The sequence below is a fragment of the Amphiprion ocellaris genome, chromosome 7 (assembly GCF_022539595.1).
Source record: "Amphiprion ocellaris isolate individual 3 ecotype Okinawa chromosome 7, ASM2253959v1, whole genome shotgun sequence".
Lineage (NCBI taxonomy): Eukaryota > Metazoa > Chordata > Actinopteri > Pomacentridae > Amphiprion > Amphiprion ocellaris.
In genome coordinates this window covers 32,846,461-32,874,057 of record NC_072772.1, presented here as the reverse complement: position 1 = coordinate 32,874,057, position 27,597 = coordinate 32,846,461, and the positions used below count along the sequence as shown (strand labels likewise).

The 27,597-nt window shown below is 39.8% G+C and overlaps 1 protein-coding gene across 5 annotated transcripts in view; it reads right to left on the bottom strand.

The window, feature by feature from the left end:
* The window catches only part of LOC111583325 (spectrin beta chain, non-erythrocytic 4-like), a 136,003-nt gene that overhangs the window by 72,718 nt on the left and 35,688 nt on the right, over positions 1–27,597 (bottom strand). For all 5 annotated transcript variants that reach the window (XM_055012470.1, XM_055012471.1, XM_055012472.1 and 2 more), the window contains exons 10-22: positions 27,215–27,332; positions 26,959–27,117; positions 26,403–26,705; positions 24,489–24,639; positions 24,117–24,253; positions 17,466–17,615; positions 16,113–16,481; positions 14,799–15,013; positions 14,576–14,713; positions 8,832–9,072; positions 6,572–6,730; positions 4,695–4,825; positions 4,394–4,619 (exon numbers count right to left, since the gene is read on the bottom strand). In XM_055012470.1, coding sequence (XP_054868445.1) covers positions 4,394–4,619; positions 4,695–4,825; positions 6,572–6,730; positions 8,832–9,072; positions 14,576–14,713; positions 14,799–15,013; positions 16,113–16,481; positions 17,466–17,615; positions 24,117–24,253; positions 24,489–24,639; positions 26,403–26,705; positions 26,959–27,117; positions 27,215–27,332 — 2,497 coding nt within the window. The remainder of the gene's footprint in view (positions 1–4,393; positions 4,620–4,694; positions 4,826–6,571; positions 6,731–8,831; positions 9,073–14,575; positions 14,714–14,798; positions 15,014–16,112; positions 16,482–17,465; positions 17,616–24,116; positions 24,254–24,488; positions 24,640–26,402; positions 26,706–26,958; positions 27,118–27,214; positions 27,333–27,597) is intronic.

The window sequence follows — 27,597 nt, the reverse complement described above, 5'->3', positions numbered from 1 at the left end:
AATGAACTAATTAGCCAATAGACAATACCAATTATCAAGAAATAATAAGTGGAGTAGGGGGGATAGGGAAAAGACAAGATGGAGTAGAGAGGATGAAGGTGAGAGATGTTGGAGAGGTGAGGAGGAAGGAGGCAGAAGGGGTGAGGAGATGGAGGAGGAGGCTAAGCTGAGCTACCAGCAGCCTCCTCCACCTTCCTGTTGCTCTTGAACCAACTCCAGAAGCTCTTCTTCTTCTTCTTTGCCTTCTTCTCCTGCTCCTGTGGTTCTTCTCTCTCCTCGATCACCTCTTCAGTCTGTTTTTGGTTGCTCTGTCTGTCTTTGGTCCTCCTGAAAAACTTACAGAATGTCTTTTTGTTTTTCTTTTGGATCCAAAGCTCTGTCTCTTTTTGTTTCTTGAGCAGTTCTTGATTTTCTTTATCTTTCTCCTTGACTTCATTGCTGGATTCCAGCAGCAGTTTTTCAGTCTTGAAGAGCGTCTCTGAGAGGTTTTCATAGATGTCGGTGATTCGTTGGACTTCTTGGTCTTTGATGGCGATCACCTCTTGTGCAGACTTAAGGCTCGTCACAATCTCTTGTTTTTCTTTTTCTTTCTCCTCGACTTCATTGCCGGCTTCCAGCAGCAGCTCCTCAGTCTTGAAGAGCGTCGCTGAGAGGTTTTCATTGATGCCGGTGATTCGATCGAGTTCCTGCTCTCTGATGGCGATCAGCTCATGTGCAGACCAAAGGCTCTTCACAATCTTTTGATTTTTGTGAGATTCTTGGAAAAGCAGTTTCTCCAGATTCTTCATCTGAACGAATCTCCGGTTATAATTGCCTTCAAGCTCCATCTTTTCTGTCTGGAGCGTTTTAATATACTTCTTCATCTGGTTGTTGAGCTCAATCTGAGGGATGTTGTTGCGCTTCATCAGCTGGATCTTACCCTCCAGTTTTTCAGTCTTTTCTACCACTGCTTGTTTGTCCTTCTGCAGTTTGTTGTTTTCTTCCTTCAGACTTTTAATCTTGTCCACCAAGAATTTGACTTGCAATTTCAGGTCCTCATTTTCTTTGTGATCTGGTTCTCTTTGGAGGTTTTTAGCCTCCTGCAGCATTGCTAAGAGACCCTCGTTCTCCAGCTTCAGTTGTGAAACCTCAGCTTCTCTGAGCCTAAGCTGCTCCCTGACCTCATCTTCAGCTTCCATGACATCGGCCCAGTTCATGGTTGTAGTCTCGGTCTGGGAAGAGGCCTGGTCTTCACTCAGGATGACCGGCTGTTTCACCTCTTCCTCAGCCTTAACTACATTGGCCGACGTCATGGTCGGAGCTGGTGTCTCTGAAGAGGCCTGGTCTTCACTCAGGATGACCGGCTGTTTCACCTCTTCCTCAGCCTTAACGACATTGGCCGACGTCATGGTCGGAGCTGGTGTCTCTGAAGAGGCCTGGTCTTCACTCAGGATGACTGGCTGTTTGGCCTTACCCAGACCTTTGACCACGTTGGCCCATGTCATGGCCGGAGCTGGTGTTTTTGAGGAGGCCTGGTCTTGCTCGGTGTTCTTATGGCTCTCAGGCCCCAGCTTTTCTTGCAGCTGGATTATCTGCCTGTTCTGTTTCATCAGCAGCTCCTCTAGTTTGCAGGTTTTGATCTTGCTGACCTCTGCCCACTTGAAGAACTGCTGCTTTTCAGTGAGCAGCTGTTGAAGGCGGCGGTCCATGTTATTAACTCGCTCCTTGAGATGTTCGTTTTCTACCAAAGTAGAAAACTTCTTGTGAAATCCAGGCCGCTTACTGGCTTTGGAAGCAGCCTGTTCAGGGGTGATGGTGAATCTAACTTTGCGTTTTGGTTGAATGCTCTGTGCCATGGTAATGCAAATAAAGTCCAGAATGTACTCCACAATAAAGAAGTTCGCAGTTTGTCGTCCAATCGTTGGAAGAAAATCTGGCGCACTGAAGAAAGGTCCTGACCTGTCCTAGATTTATAGTCAAAGGGCTGTGACATCATCAGTGATGCCATAATTGACCTGTGACATCATCATCAATGGCTATTTTGCTTCACATTTGGTTGTTTTACATCTTTTTGTGGTCATTTTTAATCTTAATTTGGCAGTTGTCGCCTTTTTGTGGTCATTTTGCATCATATTTTTGCTGTCATGTATATTTGCGGCTATTTTGTGTTACGTTTGGTTGGGTTTTTTTTTATATTTTTGTGACTATTTTTCATCCCATTTGGTTATTTTACGGCTTTTTATGGCTATTTTGCATCACATTTGGTTGTTCAATGTCCTTTTGTTTTCATCTTGCATCAAATATTCATTGTTTTACGGCTGTTTAATGGTTGTTTTGCATCATATTTTGGCTGTTTTGTCTTTCATTGGCTATTTTGTACCAAATTTGGTTGTTGTACATCTTTTTGGGGCTGTTTTGCAACATTATAGTTGGTTTATACTTTTTTGTGTGGGTTTTGGATCTAATTTTGGTTGTTTTATGTCTTTTTGTCTTCATTTAGTTTCACATTTTGGTTGTTTTATGCAGTTCTGTGGTCATTTTGCAAAATATTGTAGTTGTTTTATGTCTTTTTGTGGCTATTTTGCATTCAATCTGGTTGCTTTATGCCTTTTTGTGGTCATTTTGCATCACATTTGGTTGCATTACATCTATTTGCGGCTATTTTCCATCCCGTTTGGTCGTTCTATGTCCTTTTGTGGACGGTTGTTTTGCATCATATTTTGGTTGTTTTACATCTTTTTATGGTCATTTGGCATCATATTTTGGTTGTTTCATGTCTTTTGTGGCTATTTTGCGTCACATTTGGGTGTTTTACTTTTTTGTGTGCCTATTTTGCATCACATTTTGATTGTTTTATGTATTTCAAAAACATAAAAAGCTGACACGAGCCACATATTTTTCACTTTACTCATTCTGTTTCCCGTCTATACGAGCCACTTCTGAGCTGCCACCATCAAAAGAAAATCTAAGATGACAAGAGAAGAAAATATCAGCAGAGTGAAGAGGATTTTTCTCCCTCAGTGGCAGCCAGACAGGCTCAGAAAAACATCACAGAAAAGCTGCAACATCATGTGTACAGCAGCTGTTTTCACCTGGCTGTCAAACGTAATTTAACTCTTCTAATGATTTAAGTGAGTTAAGCAGGTTTCCATGACGCCGTGGTGACTGGAAGGAATAAAACATGTCGTATGACACAGAGAACTAATTACATTATCACAACACATAGTGAAGTCACCTCAAGGATGGAGATTTTTCATGTTGCGTCGGACGTATTTCATTCTATAAAAAAGTCACTTGATCACCAGCAGTCAATAAGATTCATCTACTACGGGTCATAAACGACTGCAGCAAGTTTTTGTGACACCAGCTCACCAACGTCACTGCAAAATTACTCAAAGCTACACAGTGTAAGGGAATATTAGAATAAAAGTAATATTGGAGCAATTTTCCATACATGCTGAAACTGGAAACTGATTCTGAAGATAATTAATGACACTGAATATACAAAAACTTGCTTGTTGTCTATAAAAAGCAAGTTTTTACATGTCTTTGCATTTAAAAAGCAAAATTTTCCTTGTAAACACTTGCCTTTATATAGAAAAAACGTGCTTGTTGTATCTAAAAAGCACATTTTTCCAAGTTTTTGCGTTCAAAAATCAAGTTTTTCTAAGTTATTGCATATAAAAAGCAAGTTTTTCCTTACAAAAACTTAACTTTGTATACAAAAAACTTGCTTGTCTATGATAAAAAAGTGTTTACTTGCAAACACTTGCTTTATATGTACAAAATCTTGCTTATTGTATACAAAAAGCACGTTTCTACAAGTTTTTGCACATAAAAAGCAAGTTTTTCCTTGTAAAAACTTGCCTTTATATACAAAAAACTTGCTGCTTGTCTACAAAAACCACATTTTTACAAGCTTTGCATATAAAAAGCAAGGTTTTCATTGTAAAAACTTGCCTTTATATACAAAAAACCTGCTTGCATATAAGAAGCGGGTTTTTAAAAGTTTTTGCATGTAAAAAGCAAGTTTTTACACGTTTTTACATATAAAAAGCAAGTTTTTCCTTGCAAACACTTGCTTTTTATATGCAAAAACCTGCCTATTGTATATAAAAAGCATGTTTTTACAAGATAAAACATTTGATTCCCACCAGTTTTAAAACAGTATTCAGCTTTCTTTGTTTATATCTTGAGAGGGTTAGAGAAAATACAAAGTGTGGGACTTTCAGTCTTTAATTTCAGCCCTACTGCTAAACAAAAACACAGCAGACACGTCAAGCTCTAGAATGTGCAGATCATAAATGTCTGCAGCAAGTTTCAGGGCAATTCAACAAAAAGTTGTTGACATATTTCATTTTGAAGGAAAGTGTTTGACAGATGAACCAGCAGAGATAAATCAAGTCTGTCTCACCTGGTTGTTGAGGAAGGACTCGGCCTGTTTGACGTCTCTCAGGAAGAGGTGGAAGATGTGAGCCTGGACCAGAACTTCTCTCCGGCTCTCCCACATCTCCAGCAGCTTGTTCCAGCCCACGTCCAGCTTCTGCAGCCACTGCTGCAGGGCGGCCTGAGGAAGAGGAGCCTCCTCCGACTCCAGCAGCTCGTTCATGGCCTGCAGACGCTCGTAGTCCTCCTCGTACCTGAACAGTCACCTGTCCGGTTATTCTCTGCACACCTTTCAGGACATTTTGGGGCGAAATAAGCAAAATTTTTACCGTCCGATCTCCTCTTTAAGAGCAGCGTGTTTGTTGATGAGTCTCTCTGCCTCCTCCAGATCATTGGGAAGCTGATCGGAGGCAGCAGCCGTCTGAGTCTGAACCAACCAGGTGAGGAACGAGTCCAGGTCCTGATGAGAAGAGGAACATCATGCATATTTTACACATATATTTTACACATTTCACCTGTTCTCTCCGGTGAGCCTCGGAGGCTCGTCAGTCTTCAGGTGAGCAGCCAGGTGTGGCCACACCGTCTGCTCTCCCCCTCCAAATTACATACTCTGGGTGACTATTACTCTTCTTAGATAAAAGCATAGTTCCACTTATGAGTCATATTAAGCAATTGGAAGAATATTAATGTTTGATTGAGTGTTGTGATTTAGGAGCTTATGCTACGCCCTTGCTGAAACTATAATAAAACATTTATCCTGCAATTAAAGTTAACAGATTGGAAATTCTATTTATTCTTATCATGATGATGAATTAACCACATATATCTTCTCAGTTTGTAAAAAGTCAGGTTACTGTGTGCATTACATCTAAAACTGGTTCTGTCAGGTTACCTAGTCCTTGGGGCTGAGGGTGGCCTTTTTTAAACTTATCCTTGGGGTTATCCATTCCTTAACCCCTAAATTTAAACCTAGCAACTTACCAAGTGCAGAATCCTTTAAGAGAAAAGCTGCCGTTAACAGACGTGACTGGTAATTAATTTGACCATTGGAAAGTGGCTACTCAGTTGAGTTAGTTATCAGAGGAAGCAGGATAGGCGTCTGGATGGAGGCAGTTAGAAGCTAGGCCAATTTTCTCGCTAACCAGCTTAAAAACGTTCCTCAGATCCCATCTGGGTTAGACCCTCTGGGCTGCAGGAACCGGACCCGTTAGATGGAGAGCTGGTCCAGTAATTCTCTGACAGTTAATTAATTTATTTAATTAATTTAGGAGGTTACTGGCCCTAGGATTCAACAGCATATAAAAAGCAAGTTTTTGCAAATAAAAAGCAAGTTTTTCCTTGTTAAAACTTGCCTTTAGAGACAAAAACTTGCTTTTTGTATTTAAAAAAAAAGCAAGTTTCTCCTTGCAAAAACATGCTTTTTATATGCAAAAACTTGCTTACTGACTGTCTAAATAGCACATTTTTGCAAGTTTTGTATATAAAAGCAAATTTTCCTAGCAAAGACTTGTTCTATATATACAAAAACATCCTTATTATATATAAAAAGCATATTTTTTACAGGTTTTTGCACATGAAAAGCAAGTTTTCCCTTGCAAAAATGTGCTTTTCCTTGAAAAAATTTGCTTTTTATATGCAAAAACTTGCTTATTGTTTTTAAAAAGCAAATTTTTACAATTCATCCATCCATCCATCCATCCATCCATCCATCCATTCATCCAAAAATCCTATGACGCCAACCGTGGCTCTTCTAGCCGCGAGGCTAAAGTGCTAACCACCGAGCCACTGTGCAGCCCACAGATTGAACAATTTGTTGACAAAAATACATCTACATAACACAATATCAACATATGCAGAGTTTTCTCTGCAGAAAAGTGAACTTGAAGGCAGTTTCCGAAGAGATTATTTGATGTTTTGTGTCAGACTGCTGCTGCTTTGCTAGCTAACCAAGCTAGCAGCAGACAAAGACCACTGAATTCCTACAACAACCAATTTGTCCACTGTCACTTTATCAACCTTTGTTGTTTTGGGAAACAAAGTTTTTTTTTCAGATCAAATTTTGCTTGAATTCTCCTGGTCTTCTGCTGTGAAGTTGAACTTTTATCATCTAAAGAACTTTAATGTGAGTCAACAGGAACAGAGTCAGTGAAAAGAGTACGAGGATGATTTAAACAAGGTGCTAGGTTTGTTTCTTCCTGATTTCTACCTGTATGAAGCTCTGCAGTCTGCTGGCCACCATCAGCGAGTCCTCACATCCCTGCAGGGTCCGTTTCAGCTCCTCCCACTCCACACTGATGCCATCGAACGGCACCAGAATGTCTATGGCTCGACCCGGGTGAGCCGTGGCCATGTGCTCCGCCTCTTCCTGCATCACCAAACATCACAAACCGTCATGGAAATATTAGATTTTTATGCTTAAATCAAAGGAAAATTCATTTTTACCCACTATGCTACTATTAAGTGCAATTTCTTGTAACCATGCATGACCAGCATATATCCAGTTTGTGAAGCCATGTGCATTCACTGACACTTCTGCATCACATTTAGTTGTTGTATGTCTTTTTGTGGTCCTTTTGCATCATATTTTGGTTGTTTTATGCTTTTTTGTGGTTGATTTGAGTCACACTATGGTTGCTTTACATCTTCTTTAGTCATTTTGCATCATATTTTGGCTACTTTATACTTTTTTGTCTTCATTTAGTTTTGCATTTTGGTTGTTTTACATCTTTGTGAGGTTGTTTTGAGTTCCACTTTGGATCACATCTGGTTGTTTAATGCTTTTTTGTGGCTGTTTTGCAATATATTTTGTTTGTTTTACGCTTTTTTATGGCAATTTTGATTTACATTTACATCTGGTTGTTTTACATGTTTTTGTGGTTATTTCATGCTTTTTTGTGGCTATTTTGAGTTACATTTGGTTGTTTTATGTCTTTTGTGACTATTTTGCTTCACATTTGGTTGCTTTATGTCTTTTTGTCTTCATTTAGTGTAACGTTTTGGTGGTTTTACATCCTTTTGTTGTCGTTTTGCAGCATATTTTGGTTGTTTTATGCTTTTTTGGGGCTATTTTGTGTTACATTTGGTTGTTTTATATCATTTTGTGGTCATTTGGAACATATTTTGGTGGTTTTATGTCTTTTTGTCTTCATTTAGTGTAACATTTTGGTGGTTTTACATGTTTTTGTCATCGTTTTGCAGCATATTTTGGTTGTTTTATGCTTTTTTGGGGATATTTTGTGTTACATTTGGTTGTTTTATGTCGTTTTACGGTCAATTGGACCATATTTTGGTTGTTTTATGTCTTTTTGTCTTCATTTAGTGTCACATTTTGGTGGTTTTACATCTTTTTGTCATCGTTTTGCAGCATATTTTGGTTGTTTTATGCTTTTTTGTGGCTACTTTGTGTTACATTTGGTTGTTTTGCGCTTTTTGTGGTTATGTTGCTTCACGTGGTTGTTTTATGTATTTTTGTGGCTATTTTGTGTCATATCTGGTTGTTTCACATCTTTTTTGAGGTTGTTTTACATCATATGTTGTTTTTTTATACTTTTTTGTTGCTATTTTGCTTGACATTTGGTTGTTTTAATATTTTTTGTGGTCATTTTGCGTCACATTTTGATAGTTTTATGTCTTTTTGTGGCTATTTTCCTTCACATCTAGTTGTTTTACATCTTTTTGTGGTTGTTTTGAATCACATTTTGGCTGTTACATGCTTTTTCTGTGGCTATTTTGCTTCATATCGGGTTGTTTTATTTCTTTTTGTGGTCGTTTTGCAGCATATATTGGTAGTTTTATGCTTTTTTGTGGCTATTTTGTGTTACATTTAGTTGTTTTACACCTTTTTGTGGTTATGTTGCTTCACATTTGGTTGTTTTATGTCTTTTTGTGGCTATTTTGCATTGAATCTGACTGCTTTACGTCTTTTTGTGGCCATTATGTATCGTGTTTTGGTTGTTTTATGTCTTTGTGCAACTGTTTTGCATTCAATCTGGTTGCTTTTTGACTTTTTGGCTCTACTCAGGTGAGCCGTGGCCAGATGCTCCACCTTTTCAAACATCACAAACCATCATGGAAATACTAGTTTTTTACGCCTAAATGAAAGTAGAATTCATTTTTACCCACTATGCTACTATAAACTGCAATTTATTGTAACCGTGCATGATCAGCATATATCCAGTTTGTTCAATCACGTGCGTTCACTGACACTTTCTCAAATTCCTGCAATAGCAACAGTGGTTTGTTTGTAAAAGAATAGCAGAAAAATGGAGCAAAAGGTGTCACAGTTTACTTCAGATGAAGTCAATGCTTTGACTGAGAGGAAGGTTTACTGATATCAGGAGCAGTGACACCAACAGAGCAGCAGTACATGTAAGCAATGCCAGCATCAGTTCTGAGGATTCTCTCAGACCAAAGTTAAATCCTAAATGCTGTCTTTGTTAAACATTCGTACGATCGTATCTCCCCACCTGCAGGTGCAGCAGCTTGGGCTCTAGGACGGACAGAGCTCCCTCCATGGTGGACAGACGTCTCTGCAGAGCCAGGACTCCTCCCAGGTCGCTGCCCACGTACTGGGTGGCGTCGATGGCTTTCCTCTTGTCCTGGATCTGGGACTTGATCTCTGCACACTCCAGCAGGTAGTTCTGGAGGCGTAACATGGAGTCCAGCTGGTCCTTCTTCTGTTCCACCAGCTCCACGATGCTGTTCCACCTGGATGGGGCCACAGACAGGACAGAAGTATACTAAAGGTGGAGTTTCTGGTCTTGTGAATGCGACACTTTCAATAATTGCAATATAAGGGAGCAAAATCCTCATAACGCAAAGGCAGTTTGAATGACTAAAGTTCCTCTCTATTCACTTATTAAACCGCTAAAAGCTCATTTCTGTGAACTAAAGTTACGTATTTAGAAGTTTTTCCACAAAATTAAATCCTTCCTGCCTTAAAATCTCTTAAATGCAACTCTACTGTTTCCTCTAAAATATGTATATAAATGTAATTCCTGCCTATTAATGAACCCAACCCAACGCTCAAGCACACCAGCTCACCCACGTAACTGTAAAACCACTCGACACTACACAATATTCATGTAATATTGGAATAAAAGTAATATTGGAATAACTTTCCATACATGCTGGAACTGGCAACTGATTCTGAAGACAGTTAATGACACTAAAAGCCGAATTCTGTAAGTTGAACACATTGGTTATTTGGGTTTTCTACGCATAAAACTGTACTTTTGCAGTTTGGAAATGCTCAGTCATGGTGTTGACTGCTTCGTTTGCTCGTAATGTGGCTTCCTGTATATAAAAGACAGTTTTTTTTTTGTTTGTTTTTTTTTTACAGGTTTTTGCATTTAAAAAGATAGTTTGTACAAGGAAAAACTTGCTTTTTAAGTGTAAAACTTGCTCGTTTTGTACAAAAGCCTGGTTTTACAAATTTTTGCATGTAAAAAAACCTGATTCATGCATATAAAATGCAAGTTTTTCCTTATTAAAACTTGCCTTCATATACAAAAAACTTGCTTCTTGTAAATAAAAGCATGTTTTCACAAGTTTTTCCATATAAAAAGCAAGTTTTTCCTTGCAAAAACATGCTTTTTATATACAATGAGCAAGTTTTTGTATATAAAAAGCATGTTTTTACATGAGAAAATGCTTGATTTCCACCAGTTTTAAACCGGTATTCAGTTTTCTTTTTTCATACAGTGATAAGGTGTGAGTAAATACAAACCGTAGGACTACCACGCTTTAATTCCAGGCCTACTTGTGAACAAAAACGCAACAGACATGTCAAACTCTAGAATTTGCCTTTCAACAAAATTCCTGTGTATTAATCAACCCAAACCCAAAGATCGAGCACACCAGCTCACCTACAGCTCTGCTCAAACACCGCAAAGCTACTCAACACAACACAATGTCAAGCTGTAATATTGGAAAACTTCTGCTGTACATGTTCAAACCGGAAACTGATTCTGAAGAAGGATACTGATAGAAAAAGCCTCTTTCTGCACAGTCATGGTATTGACTGCTTGGTTTGCTCATAATGTGTCTTCTTGTACATAAAAAGCAAGTATTTCCTTGTAAAAACTTGCTTTTTACATACAAAAAACTTGCTTATTGTATATGAAAAGCACGTTTTTGCATTTAAAAAGCAAGTCTTTCCTTGCAAAAACTTGCTTTTTCTGTACAAAAATTTGCTTCTTGCATACAAGCAATTTTTTACAAGAAAAACACTTAATTTCCACCAGTTTTAAACCAGTTTTCAGTTGTCTGTTCATACGGTGATAAGGTTTGAGAAAATACAAACTGAATTGTTGTGGAAGTTCAGCGAGGTCGACAGAGGATGAGGAGGCAGACACAGAGAGACACACTGGAGACTCAGAAGACTCCGGTTGTGAGTAAAGTTTACTGATATCAGGAGAAGTGACACCGACAGAGCAGCAGTTCATGCCACCATCAGTTCTGAGGATTCTCTCTGATCTTCACGTATATATTGGAGTTGGGAGAAGGTCAGATTTAGACTACAGACCAATATGGAGACAACTAGTCTGCCATCAGTTGCAATGAAATCCCTTAGAAAAGGGAAAGCATAATTTTTCCTTCCTATGTAGGACTACCAGGCTTTAGTTCCAGGCCTACTTTCAACACAAATGTAGCAGGAGTGTCAAGCAGCAGATCTATCTTCACAAAATATCCATCAACTGAAGAAAAATCACAGGTAATGAGGCTCCTATTTCTTCTAATGTGTGTTCTCTTTTTAATTTCCTCTACATTAATCCTGACCGCTGCTGCTCGTTCTGATGACCTAAAGTGACCTAATAGGAGCAGCTCTGATGATGGTTTCAGCCCAGACCTCATCTGCTCACCATATCGTCACACAATATGTTCTCCTCAATCTGCTCCAGACCTCCATGCACAACCAACCGGCCAACAAAACACACACACACACACACACACATATACAATGAGGTAATGGCAGCAGAGCCACGAGAAGGCAGAGAACTCAGCAGGCAGCAGGAAAACAGCTCGGAGACGCTGAGCTGCTAAACTTAAAGCCTGATAGATAGATGGAATCAATCAGAAATCAGTAAATAGCAAAATAATAACATCATGTTCTAATTATACTGTAGTTACAAGCACATATCTTAAAATTAAGGCAACTGTTGCTGTTTTATTAATGGATAAACTGAATTATACCACTATTTATGTCATTTGTCGACCGTTAAATGTCGTTGTTCATAGTTTTGTCGACTCCTGTTTGAGTGTTTAACAATTTTAATTAAGAAAGAGAAACAATTGAATGGTGTATTAGAGAGCAATTTTAAAGATGAAGGAAAAAACTGCAAATTTGGTCACACTTTGATACAGCAAAGTGCATTACAGAGGGACAATATTAGAAATATAGCTTGAATCCTCCATTTATTCCAGATTAACAACCATTTGTTCCATTAAAGTTAGTTGCACTGCATCGAATAACAACGACACAGTGTGCAGTGTTCAGATCAAAAGCCAGAAAAGATGTTAATTCCATTTATTATTGAGTTGAGCGGTGTATTCTTCGTGTTTGTTTGTAGTTTCTGGGCTCTCGGCGGCCTCGCCTTGACTGAGGAAGCAGCACAGATGGTCACCCTGAGACCGACGCCATGCGCCAAGGTCACAAGACTCACGGACACCCAGCCGTCACGGACTCTGCTGCCAGACGTCAGAACGGTCATGAACAGAACCGAGAACCAATCAGGGACGTCTACATGGTCACACATCAGTGTAAATAAACAAACGCTACAGAACAAACTCTGAGATTCATGCTGCTAGTTTACATTTACACGCCCAGATAATGATCTGATGTCTTATTAAGGCAGGACAAAAGGCCCTTTTTCAGTTTGCAAACAGAAAAAATAGGATTTATGTTCATATTTCTAAACCATAAATTCCCTTGAATAATCACACAATGCTACAAAATGTAATTCTTGTGGCATTTCTCTTGTTTTTATGTGTGTTACCGTCAGTTCACAAGCTCCTTTTCACCAACATGTACACACTATTCAAGTTAATTTCTGGAAATTTGATTAATTTAACTGTTAATTGTTAAAATATTCTCCTTGAATTTTAGCGTCTTACTTTGAACTTTGGCAGCTTTGGTCACTTCTTTCTTTAAAGGTTTCTATTAGTGCTGAACTACTTGATAGTAATTGAGCTATTTATTAAATTTAAGACCATTTATTATAGTTAAACACTGCAACTTTATTGAAACTGTATGCCGTCTCTATTATTTTTTTGTATTATTGAATTTTATTTTACTTTATACGACTTTATGTTACTCTTGAGTGTGTTTTTAAATGCTGCTCTGATGTCTTTTCATTACAAAAAGTTTGATTTATACTGCCACAAATCTGCATTTCCACTGGTGAGTCTGCAACCACTCCGGCAAAATCCCAGTTAGCTGCAGTGTTTCTTCACAACAGTGTGGATCAAGTTGGAATTTGAGCTACTAAATGTAAAAAAACGAAATTACTGCAACTCAGAAAAGAGAGAAACCGTCAAGTCAGAAAATAGCATATGACAACATGATGAGCGACCCAGATGAAATTACATCTTATTACAGATCACAATTTACTTCACAGAAACATTATCTCAGTGCAAATCAATACAACAAGTAAGCACAGCATTGATACCAAACGGACCAATCACAGCTGCTGTGTTTTATCAGGTTCATGAATTTATTCCTTTAGGAAGGAAGGAAGGAAAGAAGGAAGAAAAGAAGGAAGGAAGGAAAGGAGGAAGGAAGGAAGGAAGGAAGGAAGGAAAGGGGGAAGGAAGGAAGGAAGGAGGGAAGGAAGAAAAGAAGGGAGGAAGGAAGGATGGAGGGAAGGAAGGAAGGAAGGAAAGGAGGAAGGATGGATGGATGGAGGGAAGGAAGGAAGGAAAGAAGGAAGAAAGAAAAGAAGGAAGGAAGGATGGATGAGGGAAGGAAGGAAGGTAGGAAGGAAGGATGGAGGGAAAGAAGGAAGGAAGGAAAGGAGGAAGGATGGATGATGGAGGGAAGGAAGGAAGGAAAGAAGGAAGGAAGAAAAGAAGGAAGGAAGGATGGATGAGGGAAGGAAGGTAGGAAGGAAGGAAGGAAAGAAGGAAGGAGAAGGAAGGAAATAAGGGAGGAAGGAGGGAAGGAAGAAAAGAAGGAAGGAAGGAAGGAAGGATGGATGGAGGGAAGGAAGGAAGAAAAGAAGGAAGGAAGAAAAGAAGGAAGGAAGGATGGATGAGGGAAGGAAGGAAGGAAGGAAGGAAGAAAGGAAGGAAAAAAGGAAGGAAGGAAGGAAGGAAGGAAGGAGGGAAGGAGAAGGAAGGAAATAAGGAAGGAAGGAAGGGAGGAAGGAAAGAAGGAAGAAAAGAAGGAAGGAAGGACGGATGGAGGGAAGGAAGGAAAGGAGGAAGGAAGGAAGGAAGGAAGGAAAGGGGGAAGGAAGGAAGGAAGGAGGGAGGGAAGGAAGGAAAGGAGGAAGGATGGATGGATGGAGGGAAGGAAGGAAGGAAAGAAGGAAGGAAGAAAAGAAGGAAGGAAGGAAGGAAGGATGGAGGGAAGGAAGGAAGGAAGGAAAGGAGGAAGGATGGATGGATGGAGGGAAGGAAGGAAGGAAAGAAGGAAGGAAGAAAAGAAGGAAGGAAAGATGGATGAGGGAAGGAAGGTAGGAAGGAAGGAAGGAAAGAAGGAAGGGAGGAAGGAGGGAAGGAAGAAAAGAAGGAAGGAAGGAAGGAAGGATGGATGGAGGGAAGGAAGAAAAGAAGGAAGGAAGGATGGATGAGGGAAGGAAGGAAGGAAGAAAGGAAGGAAAAAAGGAAGGAAGGAAGGAAGGAAGGAGGGAAGGAGAAGGAAGGAAATAAGGAAGGAAGGAAGGGAGGAAGGAGGGAAGAAAGAAAGAAAGAAAAGAATGAAGGAAGGAAGGAAGGAAGGATGGAAGGAAGGAAGGAAGGATGATGAGGAAAAGAAGGAAGAAAGAAAGAAAAAAGAAAGAAAGAACATTTTGGAACAGATTCTCATCAGGCTACAGTATACATTCAGAGCTGTTCATTCTGTCGTGTCGTTTCGTTTTTTCCGTCCATCCAACAGCAGAAGTAGTGCACTTCCTGCTCAGCGTTAATGGTGGCAGTGATTGTAGCACCAAAAATAGTGATTCTAGTACTTATTGTAGTTGTTGGGGCATCAGTATTGTTTCTGTACCTGGAGTTGAGGTGGTCCTGACATCCCCTAACCTCAGTAGAAGATGGATGACCTCCATCCAGGAGCTGCTGAACGATCTGGTTAACGTCCAGGATTCTTCCCATCAGGCTGTTCATCTCCTGGTCCAGGCTCTCGAACCTGCAACACGAGGAACATTCAGAAAACTCTTCATCCAGCTGGGGAATCCGATCTTCTTCCTGCTCTCCTTCTCCCTCCTCCTCACCTGTGAGCCACCACCTCCACGTCCTCCAGCCTCTCGGGGATCTCCATCTTGTCCAGCCACTGCTCCTTCTCGTCGATCCACAGCTCGCAGGCGTTGACCTCGCTGAACATGCGGTAGACGGCGAGGGCGTCGTGGAGCCACTGCTGCCGGAGGACGGCGACCTCAGCGACCTCCGTATAGAGCTGCTCCACCTCCCCCATCCTCACCTGCACCTCCTGCAGAGAGAAACAGTAAAAAAAGATGCACAAACACAAACTGTAGTCCATGGACCAGACCAGATATTGCTACCACCTCAGGTGATCAAAACCTAAGCGGTACTAAAATGTACGTTGGGTTAATATAAGTACATTAAGATGTGACAGCCTTTCCACACTGGCAGCTTTATCACTTCTTTGTGAAACGGTCACATTCACCACAATTCATTTAAATCTCACCGTATGCAAAGATCAGAAAGAAGTCAATAATCAAATAAAACTGTTTGAGAAAGAGATAGATAGATAGATAGATAGATAGATAGATAGATAGATAGATAGATAGATAGATAGATAGATAGATAGATAGATAGATAGATAGATAGATAGATAGATAGATAGATAGATAGATAGATAGATAGATAGATAGATAGATAGATAGAACATCAGACCCAGATGAATGCATTTCTTGTTTGTCCATACTTTCTTTTCATGCTTATTTGTTTTGGTCAATTTGAGTCTTGTTTTGTTATTTTGTGTTTCATTTTTGTCGTTTTGTGTCTCGTTTTTGTCGTTTTGTGTCTCGTTTTTGTCATGTTGTGTCTCGTTTTTGTCATTTTGTGTCTTATTTTTGTTGTTTTGTGTCTTGCTTTGTCTTTTTATGTCTTGTTTTGTTAGTTAGTGCTCAATTTTTGTCATTTTGTGTCTCGCTTTTGTCGTTTTGTGTCTCGTTTTTGTCACAGACAATCTTGTTACCACAGCAATGAAATCATTCTCAGACTCAGGTTTGTTAAAGTATTGTTCTGTGTTGTAAAGTTATAACACAGATGGTGATGTGTGGCGTGTGGCACTTCTTATTTTTCATAACGAGGAATAATCCTGTCGAATTCGACTTTTGGCTCGGACCCTTTTATTACATCCATTAAACGAGTGATAACATTTATTAAGCTGTGAGTCTGCAATGGCATCATATCAAAATGCAAACTAGAGACATATAGCTGGATAAAAATACCAAAAAGAATTGGTCACCTTGAGTGGTACCGATACTGGAAATGTTGGGTCTGGGCCCATGGACTAAAACAACATATTTGATACCCTAAAAGGCTGCTACGCCTCGACCCACCTCCTGGTCTCGGTACCGCAGAGGCAGCGCCACCATGTGTTTGCGCAGCGCCAGCACATGCAGACGGTGCTTGTCGACGGCCTCGCTGACCCCTCGGTGCTTCTTCAGCAGCGACTGGGTGGAGTACTCATCGTGGCCGAAGTCCTCGCTGGACACCAGACGGTAGGCGTCCTGCAGCCAGGCCACCAGGTCGTCTGTCTCCGTGGAGAACTGGAAGAAGTTGAGCGCCTCCTGCAGGTGGCCGAGTCGCTGCGCCGCCTGGTCCTCCAGCCGCTTCCACTCGCCTTTCACCTCCATGATGTGCTCCTGGATCCCCGCGGTGCCGAAGCTCTTCTCACTCAGGATCTGCTTCCCTCGCTTCATGGTGTTCTGGAGGAACAAACGGGATGCAGGAACTTTAATGTCTAATGTTTGAAAGGTTGGAACATTTTCCACACTTTTTTAGTTCTTCTGATATACAACTTCTTAACACTGTTCTTAAATTTAACAAAAAAATCAGCAAAGTAAAATATGCTCATAAAGGTGGTTAAAATTTAACTTTTCTAACTTTGAAGTGCTGAGGTACCCAATAAAAATTGATAAGACAATCAAGAAAGCAAATATCAACACATATACAGACCGACAACTAATAACATCCAGATTTTTGACATCTAAGTGTCTGAATATTTCATGCATTTGTGATATGAATGTCTTTGTCGATAATATTTAATCTGTGAAAGACATTAGAATTATTCTAACGCTCATCAGCCATAAAAGGTTTGTTAAAAATTTTGTGTTTTAAATTTAGATTTTGTCAAGAAAGTGTGTCTGTGCTGCAAAATGTCACTGCAATTCAATTTACACTATGTAAAAATATGTGGTTTTTACAAGGAGATATTATTTAAAGCCTTTACATCTCAACCTCAAAAGCAGAACAACTGCTCTTTTTGATTTGGATGCTTTGGTTATATTAATATTTTAGTGATACACACTGTTTATTGAACATGTTCCCGACTGGCTTTAAATTGCTCTACGTTAATCAACTGACTGGACATTTTACATGATATTATTACATGCATGGGGTGTAAAGTTATAAAACAATATTTAAAACTAACACTTAAATCATGCCTGCTTCAGACTTTCAGAGCAAAACTTTACTGTTAACAAGTAGATACGTTTTTCTACAAAAAGCTGCATTTGCTCTTTTCCAAGCTATCTTATCAAGACAGAAAAGTTCTTTTTTTTTTTTTTACGTAAGCAAACTCAGAAATCATTTATAAATGCTAATGCATGAATCCACGGAGGTACGTGGAGTTCAGAACAGAGACTCCAGGTTCTGTGAATTTTCCAGGTGCAGATAAAACACAAACACACCTGCAGCAGCGAGCGGTGAGCCAGCAGTTCTCCAGCCAGAGTCTTGTGTTTCTGCAGTAACCTCAGCACACTGCTCAGGTCCTTCCCATAACCCTGAGCTCCCAGGATGGAGCTCTTCTCCCGGATCCAGGCTGCCGACTCCTCCAGCTCCTAACAGGGGGAAACAAGCAGGGAAACAAGATTTAAACTTTTAAAATGATAATAATAAGAAGATAGAGACAGAAGACGTGAAAAACATAACATGACATTCAAAGACATGCAAAAAGAGGCCAAAAAGTCATAAAACAATTATTATGGTTATAAAAATCTATACAGGAAAAAGTTCTGAACAGATCACAATTCAAGATTCAAGACCTTTATTTGTCCTCTTCTGGAATCTCTAAAGTCTAATAGCCTGTTTCTGAGAATCTCCTTAAAAATCAGAGGATAAATTTGCTACATAAATCGACTTTATTAAACAATCTCTACGGTAAATTGATAACTCTTTGGACAAACAAATCCAGGAGATGTTTTTATTAGTGGTGGGACGCAATTTAAAAAATTAATCTAATTAATTACAGGCGTTGTAATTAATTAATGGCAATTAATTGCAGTTTTGTCAAATAGCAATATTTGACACAATAAGTGAAGTTTTTCCATTCAAATAAAATTGTGGTTGACAGTTGAATCAATGAATAGACATATATGTGTTTATAATTTAAAATGTATTTTAAAAAAAGGAAAATGGGACATATAGAAAAAAGTGATTTTGATGACTTAAAGCCTGAATTTAGTTGTATTTTCCACTGTATGGCACATAAAATCAGCATAAGTAGTTCAAGGAGCTTCAGAAAGTTGAAAATCCACAGATTCATTCTGTTCTCATCTTTTCTGGGTCTGATAAATGGTGTAATTTTGATGGTTCTTTTTATAGGAATATCAGTTTTTATTTATGTAATTTTTTTATAAACAAAATGTTTATAATTAAGTTATTAAAGAGATATTTTTGTTCACAAAAGAGAAGGTCCAGGCACTCATCGTTTGCAAATATGAAGATTTTTAATGGAGGGCCAGGAACATTAAAAAGCACACCAACGCGTGTCGGCTTACGCCTTCATCAGGATGTGAATACTCACAGACAAAGAGAGCACCTAATTATAGTCAGTGTCTCCAGGTGTGCAGTCACATGACTGACAGGTCTGATGTAATACCTTTGTCAAGCTCTAGATGTAGACAATGGGCACAGAGAGCAGGAGTTTACAAGAGAATACAAATTTAACAGAAAAACTCAAGATTTTACAAAAAACAAGAAAGGTCAAAATCTTCATTGAGGCCAGGGTACACTGTGGCACTGAGTTCATGTATCCAGTAAGCTTCCCTCTGCCTAAGGCGGAGGACTTTGTCACCGCCCCTTGCATCCATAGTGATAACTTCAAGTGCCAACACTTTTAGAGTAGATTCATTACAGTCATGTATATCCATATAGTGTCTTGCCATGGGGTAGTTTTGGTTTTTTGAGCGAATGGCATAACAATGTTCAGCCACCCTATCCCTCAACCTTCTTTTAGTAAGCCCCACATAAAAACATCCACATGGGCATTGGAGGCGGTACACTACATGGGTTGTTTGACAGTTGACAAAAGAGTTAATGAAATAAGTTCTGCTCTTACCAATGTCTATAAAAGTATTAGTTTTTATCAAGTTATCACAATACCTACAGTGGCCACAAGGAAAGTTCCCTTTTGGACGGGAAAGCCATGTAGTGGGTTTAGATGAAGGAAGATAGCTCCTAACTAATCTGTCCTTGATTGTAGGAGCTCTTCGGAAACTTACTCCTGGGGGCTCAGGGAACACCTGTCTTAAAAGAGGATCACTCACAATAATATCCCAATTTTTTTGTATAACCTTTTTGACCAAGATAGCCTCCTTACTGTAACGTGTAACAAAAAACGGCTTTTGTGCTTGGACATTTTTAGGTTTGGGAGTGAGCAGTTCAGTCCTCTTCAGAGACAACGCTCTAGTGTGAGCTTGAGACAGCAGCTTCTGTGGATACCTTCTCTGAACAAAGCGTGCCTGCATGTCCCTTGATTGCTTGATAAAATCCTGGTCAGAGTCACATATACGCCTGAGTCGTTGTATTTGTCCTTTAGGAATATTGTCAATTAACCAAGGAGGATGGAAACTCTCCGCATGTAGCACTGTATTGCGATCTGTTGGTTTCCTGAAAATAGACGTATGAATGCTGCCTTGGTCATCTTTTGTAATATTCAAATCAAGAAAATGTATACAGTTCAGATCATACTTGAGATCTAGTTTCAGGTTAACATTGAGACCATTCACATAGAAGTGGAAGTCCTTCAGTTCTTTTTCTGAACCTGAAAAGAAAAGGATGACATCATCAATATATCTGCCTCTTTGATCTCCAAAAACTGTCAGAAAAAGAATTAAAGTTACAGCTACATATTGTCACCTTGTCGGATTACTGGAGAAAGTGCATGATCCCAAGAGGACTTAGGCTAAATAAATTCCCGACATTTGGACATGACAATGAAGAGTTTAAGACTAAATGGGAGGCAATTCTCAACAAATGCTCCCTGGACTTGATTCTTTTGTTGATTGAAGAAGCAAGAAAAGAAAAGACCATCATACAGACACAGATCGATGAAAAAAGAGCTGAATTAATTCAAGCTGAAACAGAAGAAAACAGATCTACAATTGAGAAAAAACTACAAGATGATGTGGACAAGTTATCTTCAAAATTAAAACAAGTCAAGATTTCGAAATTTAAGCGTGATCTGGAGGACTATAGCAATGGCACAGTCTATACCTGGGGAAAGAAAACTAAAAGAAGGAGAACTGTGTCTTTCAACATTCCAAGCACCGATGAAGAGGAGGACGATGAAAGATCTACAGGTGGTATTCAAGACCGTCGCCCTGTTGGGATGTCTCAGAAGGTTTTTTTAGACATACACAAGTCATACAGAAAAAGAAGAGGAAAACCCGAAGGAGCAGGAGGGGGAGAGGGAAGATCCTTTCAACGACCAGCCACCAGGAGCCAGTCACAGAATCGCCTGTGATCAACATCTCTGATGTCCCTCTCTCAAGTGACTGCATATCTGTTCTAAGTAAGGGCCTCACATTTTCTCCCAATTACTCTGGTAGAGAATTTGACACTAAAGTTGATCTCTTTCGATTTTATAGGAGTCTACATTTAAAACTGTGGTATTATCAGAATCCCCAGAATACAGTGTCTTACTCCACAAACAATGAAAATGGTTCTGTTAGAGACTACTCGCCCTTTCGACCCAAATCAACCTTTATACCTTGTGTAAATAACCCAACATTATCCACTTTCACAAAAAAAGTATCCTATGAGGTTGAGAAAATATTTCAGGGTCCCAGGGAAATAAAACGATACAACTTGACAAAAAATGAACATGATGCACTTGATTGGATATCAAAAAGAACTGATGTAATCATAAAAAGTGCAGACAAGGGTGGTGCCGTTTGTGTATGGAGCAAAGATAAATATGTGACAGAAGCGTTACGTCAGCTAAATGATGAAGAGTGTTATTCAAGACTATCTGTAAATCCTATAGACAATGTGAAGAAAGAACTTTTAGAATTGCTTGATGTGGCCAAAAGTCAAAATTGGATCTCAAATAAAGAGTATGATTTCTTGATTCGTGACAAACCACGGTTTCCCTGTTTTTACATGTTACCAAAGGTTCATAAAAACCTGATGAATCCACCAGGGCGCCCAATAATAAGTGGGAATGATTCTGTCACAGAGCCTGCTTCCAAGTTTGTTGACTATTTTATAAAACCTTATGTTCTCAAATTACCATCTTATCTTCAAGATAGTACTCAAGTACTCCAAAAGATATCACAAATGGGAAATATTGGCTCTTGTTTAATGGCTACTATGGATTTTGAATCTCTATTTAGTAATATAGTTCACAAAGAAGGATTAGCTGCCCTCAGACACTATCTGGGCAATAGAGACTCTGACCAAATGCCCCCCACAGACTTCCTAATACAACTAACGGAGTGGACTCTAAGGAACAATATATTTTTGTTTGAAGATAAACTATACAAACAAGAAAAAGGTACGGCCATGGGTGCTTGTTTTGCGCCGAACTATGCAAATCTATTTTTAGGCCTTTGGGAAGAAATGTATATCTTCTCTGATCACAATCCATTTAAGGATAATATTATTTTCTGGGGCAGATATATTGATGATGTCATCCTTTTCTTTTCAGGTTCAGAAAAAGAACTGAAGGACTTCCACTTCTATGTGAATGGTCTCAATGTTAACCTGAAACTAGATCTCAAGTATGATCTGAACTGTATACATTTTCTTGATTTGAATATTACAAAAGATGACCAAGGCAGCATTCATACGTCTATTTTCAGGAAACCAACAGATCGCAATACAGTCCTACATGCGGAGAGTTTCCATCCTCCTTGGTTAATTGACAATATTCCTAAAGGACAAATACAACGACTCAGGCGTATATGTGACTCTGACCAGGATTTTATCAAGCAATCAAGGGACATGCAGGCACGCTTTGTTCAGAGAAGGTATCCACAGAAGCTGCTGTCTCAAGCTCACACTAGAGCGTTGTCTCTGAAGAGGACTGAACTGCTCACTCCCAAACCTAAAAATGTCCAAGCACAAAAGCCGTTTTTTGTTACACGTTACAGTAAGGAGGCTATCTTGGTCAAAAAGGTTATACAAAAAAATTGGGATATTATTGTGAGTGATCCTCTTTTAAGACAGGTGTTCCCTGAGCCCCCAGGAGTAAGTTTCCGAAGAGCTCCTACAATCAAGGACAGATTAGTTAGGAGCTATCTTCCTTCATCTAAACCCACTACATGGCTTTCCCGTCCAAAAGGGAACTTTCCTTGTGGCCACTGTAGGTATTGTGATAACTTGATAAAAACTAATACTTTTATAGACATTGGTAAGAGCAGAACTTATTTCATTAACTCTTTTGTCAACTGTCAAACAACCCATGTAGTGTACCGCCTCCAATGCCCATGTGGATGTTTTTATGTGGGGCTTACTAAAAGAAGGTTGAGGGATAGGGTGGCTGAACATTGTTATGCCATTCGCTCAAAAAACCAAAACTACCCCATGGCAAGACACTATATGGATATACATGACTGTAATGAATCTACTCTAAAAGTGTTGGCACTTGAAGTTATCACTATGGATGCAAGGGGCGGTGACAAAGTCCTCCGCCTTAGGCAGAGGGAAGCTTACTGGATACATGAACTCAGTGCCACAGTGTACCCTGGCCTCAATGAAGATTTTGACCTTTCTTGTTTTTTGTAAAATCTTGAGTTTTTCTGTTAAATTTGTATTCTCTTGTAAACTCCTGCTCTCTGTGCCCATTGTCTACATCTAGAGCTTGACAAAGGTATTACATCAGACCTGTCAGTCATGTGACTGCACACCTGGAGACACTGACTATAATTAGGTGCTCTCTTTGTCTGTGAGTATTCACATCCTGATGAAGGCGTAAGCCGACACGCGTTGGTGTGCTTTTTAATGTTCCTGGCCCTCCATTAAAAATCTTCATATTTGCAAACGATGAGTGCCTGGACCTTCTCTTTTGTGGACTATTACTATTGCCGTTTCCCATGAGCACCTTCGTATTGCAGGATACCAGAAGCTCCCTGTTGAATTTTTTTTTCAGATATTTTTGTTGTTTAGGTTATTCCTCCTCCAAGGAGGCAGAGCCTCGACAGAGTAAAAACTTAAACCACAAAAATGTTTCATTTCTATTTATCTGCATTTTTCATCTGTCTGCTACATTCACAGATTACTGCAAATCTAAGTGCAATTATAGCGATTTTATTCAACATTTTAAGACTTTTGTATACTCAAGCACTGTCTAGAAAAGTGGTCTATTACTGGGTGGCTACACCGTTAGCCGTTAGCATGAGTCGTAGCTAACGTTAGCTCTGGTGCTAACAGCAACATGTTTTACATTGAGGTGATACCGTCGGCTTGAAGTGACGCAGTGATCAGAAAACTCTTTGTTGTACAATTTGCACACAACCAGGCTTTTATCCAAGGTGCCATCGGGAAGATTTTTAAAAGAAAACTTTCTGTCCATCAAGCTCAATCTCTTCTTCCTTCACTCAGTGCTTCCTGTGCTTCTTCTTCATGGGTACAAACAGACTTTAGGTTCATTACCGCCACCTACTGGGCTGGAGTTTATATCAGCGTTACCGGTGTGCCAGAAATGAGGGAACTGAGGAGGGTGAAATTAAGAGTGTTGTTATTTTTAACGCGTTATTTTCGCTGTAACTAATTAATCGAAATTAACACGTTGAAGTCCCAGCCCTAGTTTTTCTATTTAAAAATATTTTCAAACATTCTTTCTCCTAATTTTTTTTAGATTTGGTCTCAGGACAAGTAAATTTACACAACAACTTGAACAAGTTCTGCATTGTGTTACCCAGCTTTGTCAGAAGCGAAAATGATGTGCGAAGTTGGTGTAAATGTCAGTTTGGAAAAATTACACAAAGTTTCAGCTCACAATCAGGCACTTTTAAGCATCCAAAAAGCACCTCAAATAAAGCATGCTGACGTCTTGACTCGCTAGAATAAATTAATGGTGAATGCGCCGTGATCAGCTTCCTGTCAATGTGTCTTACCTGAAAAAACGCCCACAGCTGCCTCGACTCTTCGAGCTCAGAGCGTCTTTTAGCCGCCAGCTGCTTCAGCTCCTCCAGACAGGAAGACACGTGGTTGACACGGTTACAGATCACCTGTGGGTCACATGGTTGGTAACCTGGGAGACAAAAAGAGGAGGTTAGTGGCCATGAAAATAAAAACACTACTGATATCTAGCTCCAGCAATGACTCTTATATCTGACTAATATGTACCAATGTTATTCTCAAGACCTGACAGTATCATGCTTCCATTGCATCCAATACACCCTAAAAGCCTTGAAACTTGATTAACACTCCTCACATCATATTAATCTGGCAGTAGATAAAATAAAACACTTTCCCTGTGTTCGCACCCTCTATTGTGGTGAATTTGAGTGCAGCAGTGTTGAGCGTCTCGACTCTCTCAGCCTGTATGCCGATGTCGGCCTCCTGCAAACTGTGTTTCTGCAGCAGGTCGTCCACCTCCAGAAGATGCTTCCCAAAGTCCTTCGACAGCAGCTGGACCTGAGAGGAACGAAGGGATGGAGGGGCAGGAGGAATGAAAAGATAAAAAGGAAATCATGAATCAAAAATATACACACAGATTTCTGTTTTGTCTCTTCATACTTCCAGTCTTCACATTTATGGATCTTCGGTATCAATTTCACTGTTCATAAATGCAAACTCTTCCTCCACATTCCTCAGTCTCTACTGTTACTTAAAGTTGTGAACAAAAGTTTATATACTCTTGTAAAGACCATGTACATAATGGCAATCTTGAGTTTTCAGTGACTCCTATAATTGAGACACCTGCATCTTGTCACAAAAAACAATCACGCATTTTGTTTTTTCATAGAATTATAGGTCTTCTGAAAATATGATAAAATATGGGTAAAAATATACATACAGCAACTTTAAATACCGGATTTGGTGAAGTACAATGCAGTGTGCATCAGATTTTCTTAGTAGTATGACCTCTAAACATCTGGTGAGCGATTACAATTGACTACAGCTGCTGACTCCTTTGAGCAAATTTAAATAGTGCCAATTTAATCCACTCATTAGACTCAAACACTACAGTGAGAAAGTCTACAGAGCTCAGCACAGATCTGAAAAAGCAAATTATTGACTTGAACAAGTCAAGAAAGTCACTTGGAGCCATTTCAAAGCAGCTTCAGATCCCAAAATCATTATTTTGTTAGTATACAGTTCATGGTCCAGTTGTGTTGCTGCCACCATCAGGGGAAAAACACAACCTATCTCCTACTGCTGGGAGACAAATATTGAGGATGGTCGAGAGTCAGCCAAAAGTCACCAAAAATCAGTTCTGAATGAAAAAGCCGCTGGAACACAGCTGTCAGTGTCCACAGTGTTTTACAACAACATGATCTGAGAGGCTCCATTAAGAATGAAGTTCTTCCTCTAGAAGCAGAACCTTAAAGCTCCACACAAGTTTGCTGCTGATCACATGGACAAAGAAATGGCCTTTTGGAGGAAAGTTCTGTGGTCAGATGGAACAAAAACTGAGCAGAAATATGTTTGGAGGAGAGAAGGTGAGGCCTTTAACCCCCAAGAACACCAAACCTACCATCAAGCATGGTGGTGGCAGTATCATGCCCTGTGGAACTGGCACTTTACACAAAGTAAATGGAACCACGAAGAAAGAGGACTACCTCCAAATTCTTCAGGAAAACCTAAAATCATCACCAGAAGGTTGATCTTGGACACAGTTGGGTGTTTCAACAAGAGAATGAGCAGAAAAACTCATCAAAAGTGGGAAAAAAAATGGTTCAATCAGGCTAGAATGAAGGTTTTAGACTGGTGTCCCAAAAGTCCTGACTTAAACCCATCAAGAACTTGTGGACTGATGAAGAAAAAAGTCAACAGATTTAGTTTAACCGTACCAATTCTTTCTAGAGGATACAACCAGAAGCTTGTGGATGGAAAGCAATAGCGCCTAGTTGAGGTGGGAATGGCCAAAAGACGTTTAACCAAATATTAAAATGGCTGTATGTAGATTTTGGTCCCAGCAGATCTTGTCATACTTATAGAAGACCTATAATATGAAAGAACCAATATGCATGATTGTTTATGTGACAAAGACTCGTCTTTCAATGATTCCATTATAAAAAATTTAGAGTTGTAGGAGTCATTGGAAACTCTAGACTGCTATGATATCCATGGTCTTTACGAGTGTGTGTCAACTTTTGTTTACAACCGTAGATCTCTATCTACCTATTGTGTATACAGGTGAAGTGTCTTCGTCATTTCCTCCTACTCTCTAGTACCTGTGTGTCCTCCATCCAGTCAATCATGTAGACCATGTCCTGGAAAGTCTTCTGTAAGGACAGATTCTTCTCCAGCCGAGTCCTCCTTCCAGCCACCAGCTCCTTCAGCAGACTCCACTGACCCAATATGTTCTCTTTACGAGCCGAGATGCGCCGGATGTCGTAGTATCCTTCCGACTCCATCTCTGCGGCAAGTTCCACAACTACACCAATCCGTTCTTCGTATGAGGCTATGTCCGCCTCAATGGCCTCATGTTTCTTCATCGCTGCCTCGACTGCTGGTAGGTCGTAGCCAAAATTATCCTTACGGGAAAAAGACAAGGTGCAACATTGGCGGGAACCGATTTCAAATAAAATATTTCAGTTCACATAAAGCATTTATCAGGATTTTTAATGTAAATAGAGCTGAAACCTGGCAGAAGAAACTAAATACATCAAAGGTTTAGTACTACTACTGCAGTTAAAGAAGTAGGTACAGCATCATAGTTGCATGAGGTAACATGAGTTGAAGTGTAGGAAGTACTGTACATTCTCATACTTGTACCCTCATTCCTACCTGTGATACGAGTCTCTGGTTCTCATTGAGCCAGGCTTGCCTCATGGTGGTTTTGTGGTCGAAGCGCTGAGCCAACAGCTCCAGCTTCTCCTGACGAATCAGCTCCTTCCGCAGAGCCACGCCCCTCTCATGCTCCGCCTTCTCCAGCCTCTCCCAGGCCTGGACAGCAAATAAATGACCAAAAAAAACCTGTTTAATAGCAGCAACGCAACATAAAAAAAGATTAAAAATACTATAAAATAAGAGCCAAACAGACCTTGTTAATGTCAGAGATGAGCTTCCCCTCATGAGGCACATAGGGTTTCTGGTTATTGGCTCTGAGTTTGCTTTGGATGGTGAAGAGGAGGACCTCGAGATTCCCCTTTTCCTGAAACCTGGGCAGAAGACAAGATGGTTTAATTACCCAACATCACCCAAACTCTTGGAACAGCCTTTTCAGAGTATTAAACACTAGAAGTTCTTCCAACTTTTTGTAACACTGAGGTTGAAGGAAACGCTCTGCACTTATATAGTTGGTCAGGGTTTTAGTACCACGATGAAGGACACTGGAACAGCGTGAATGTTTGCTGACAGACATTTCTGAGGACTCTGCCTTTAAGGTGACTTCTTCTTCCTTCTGTTGCTCCAGCGTCCAGTGTC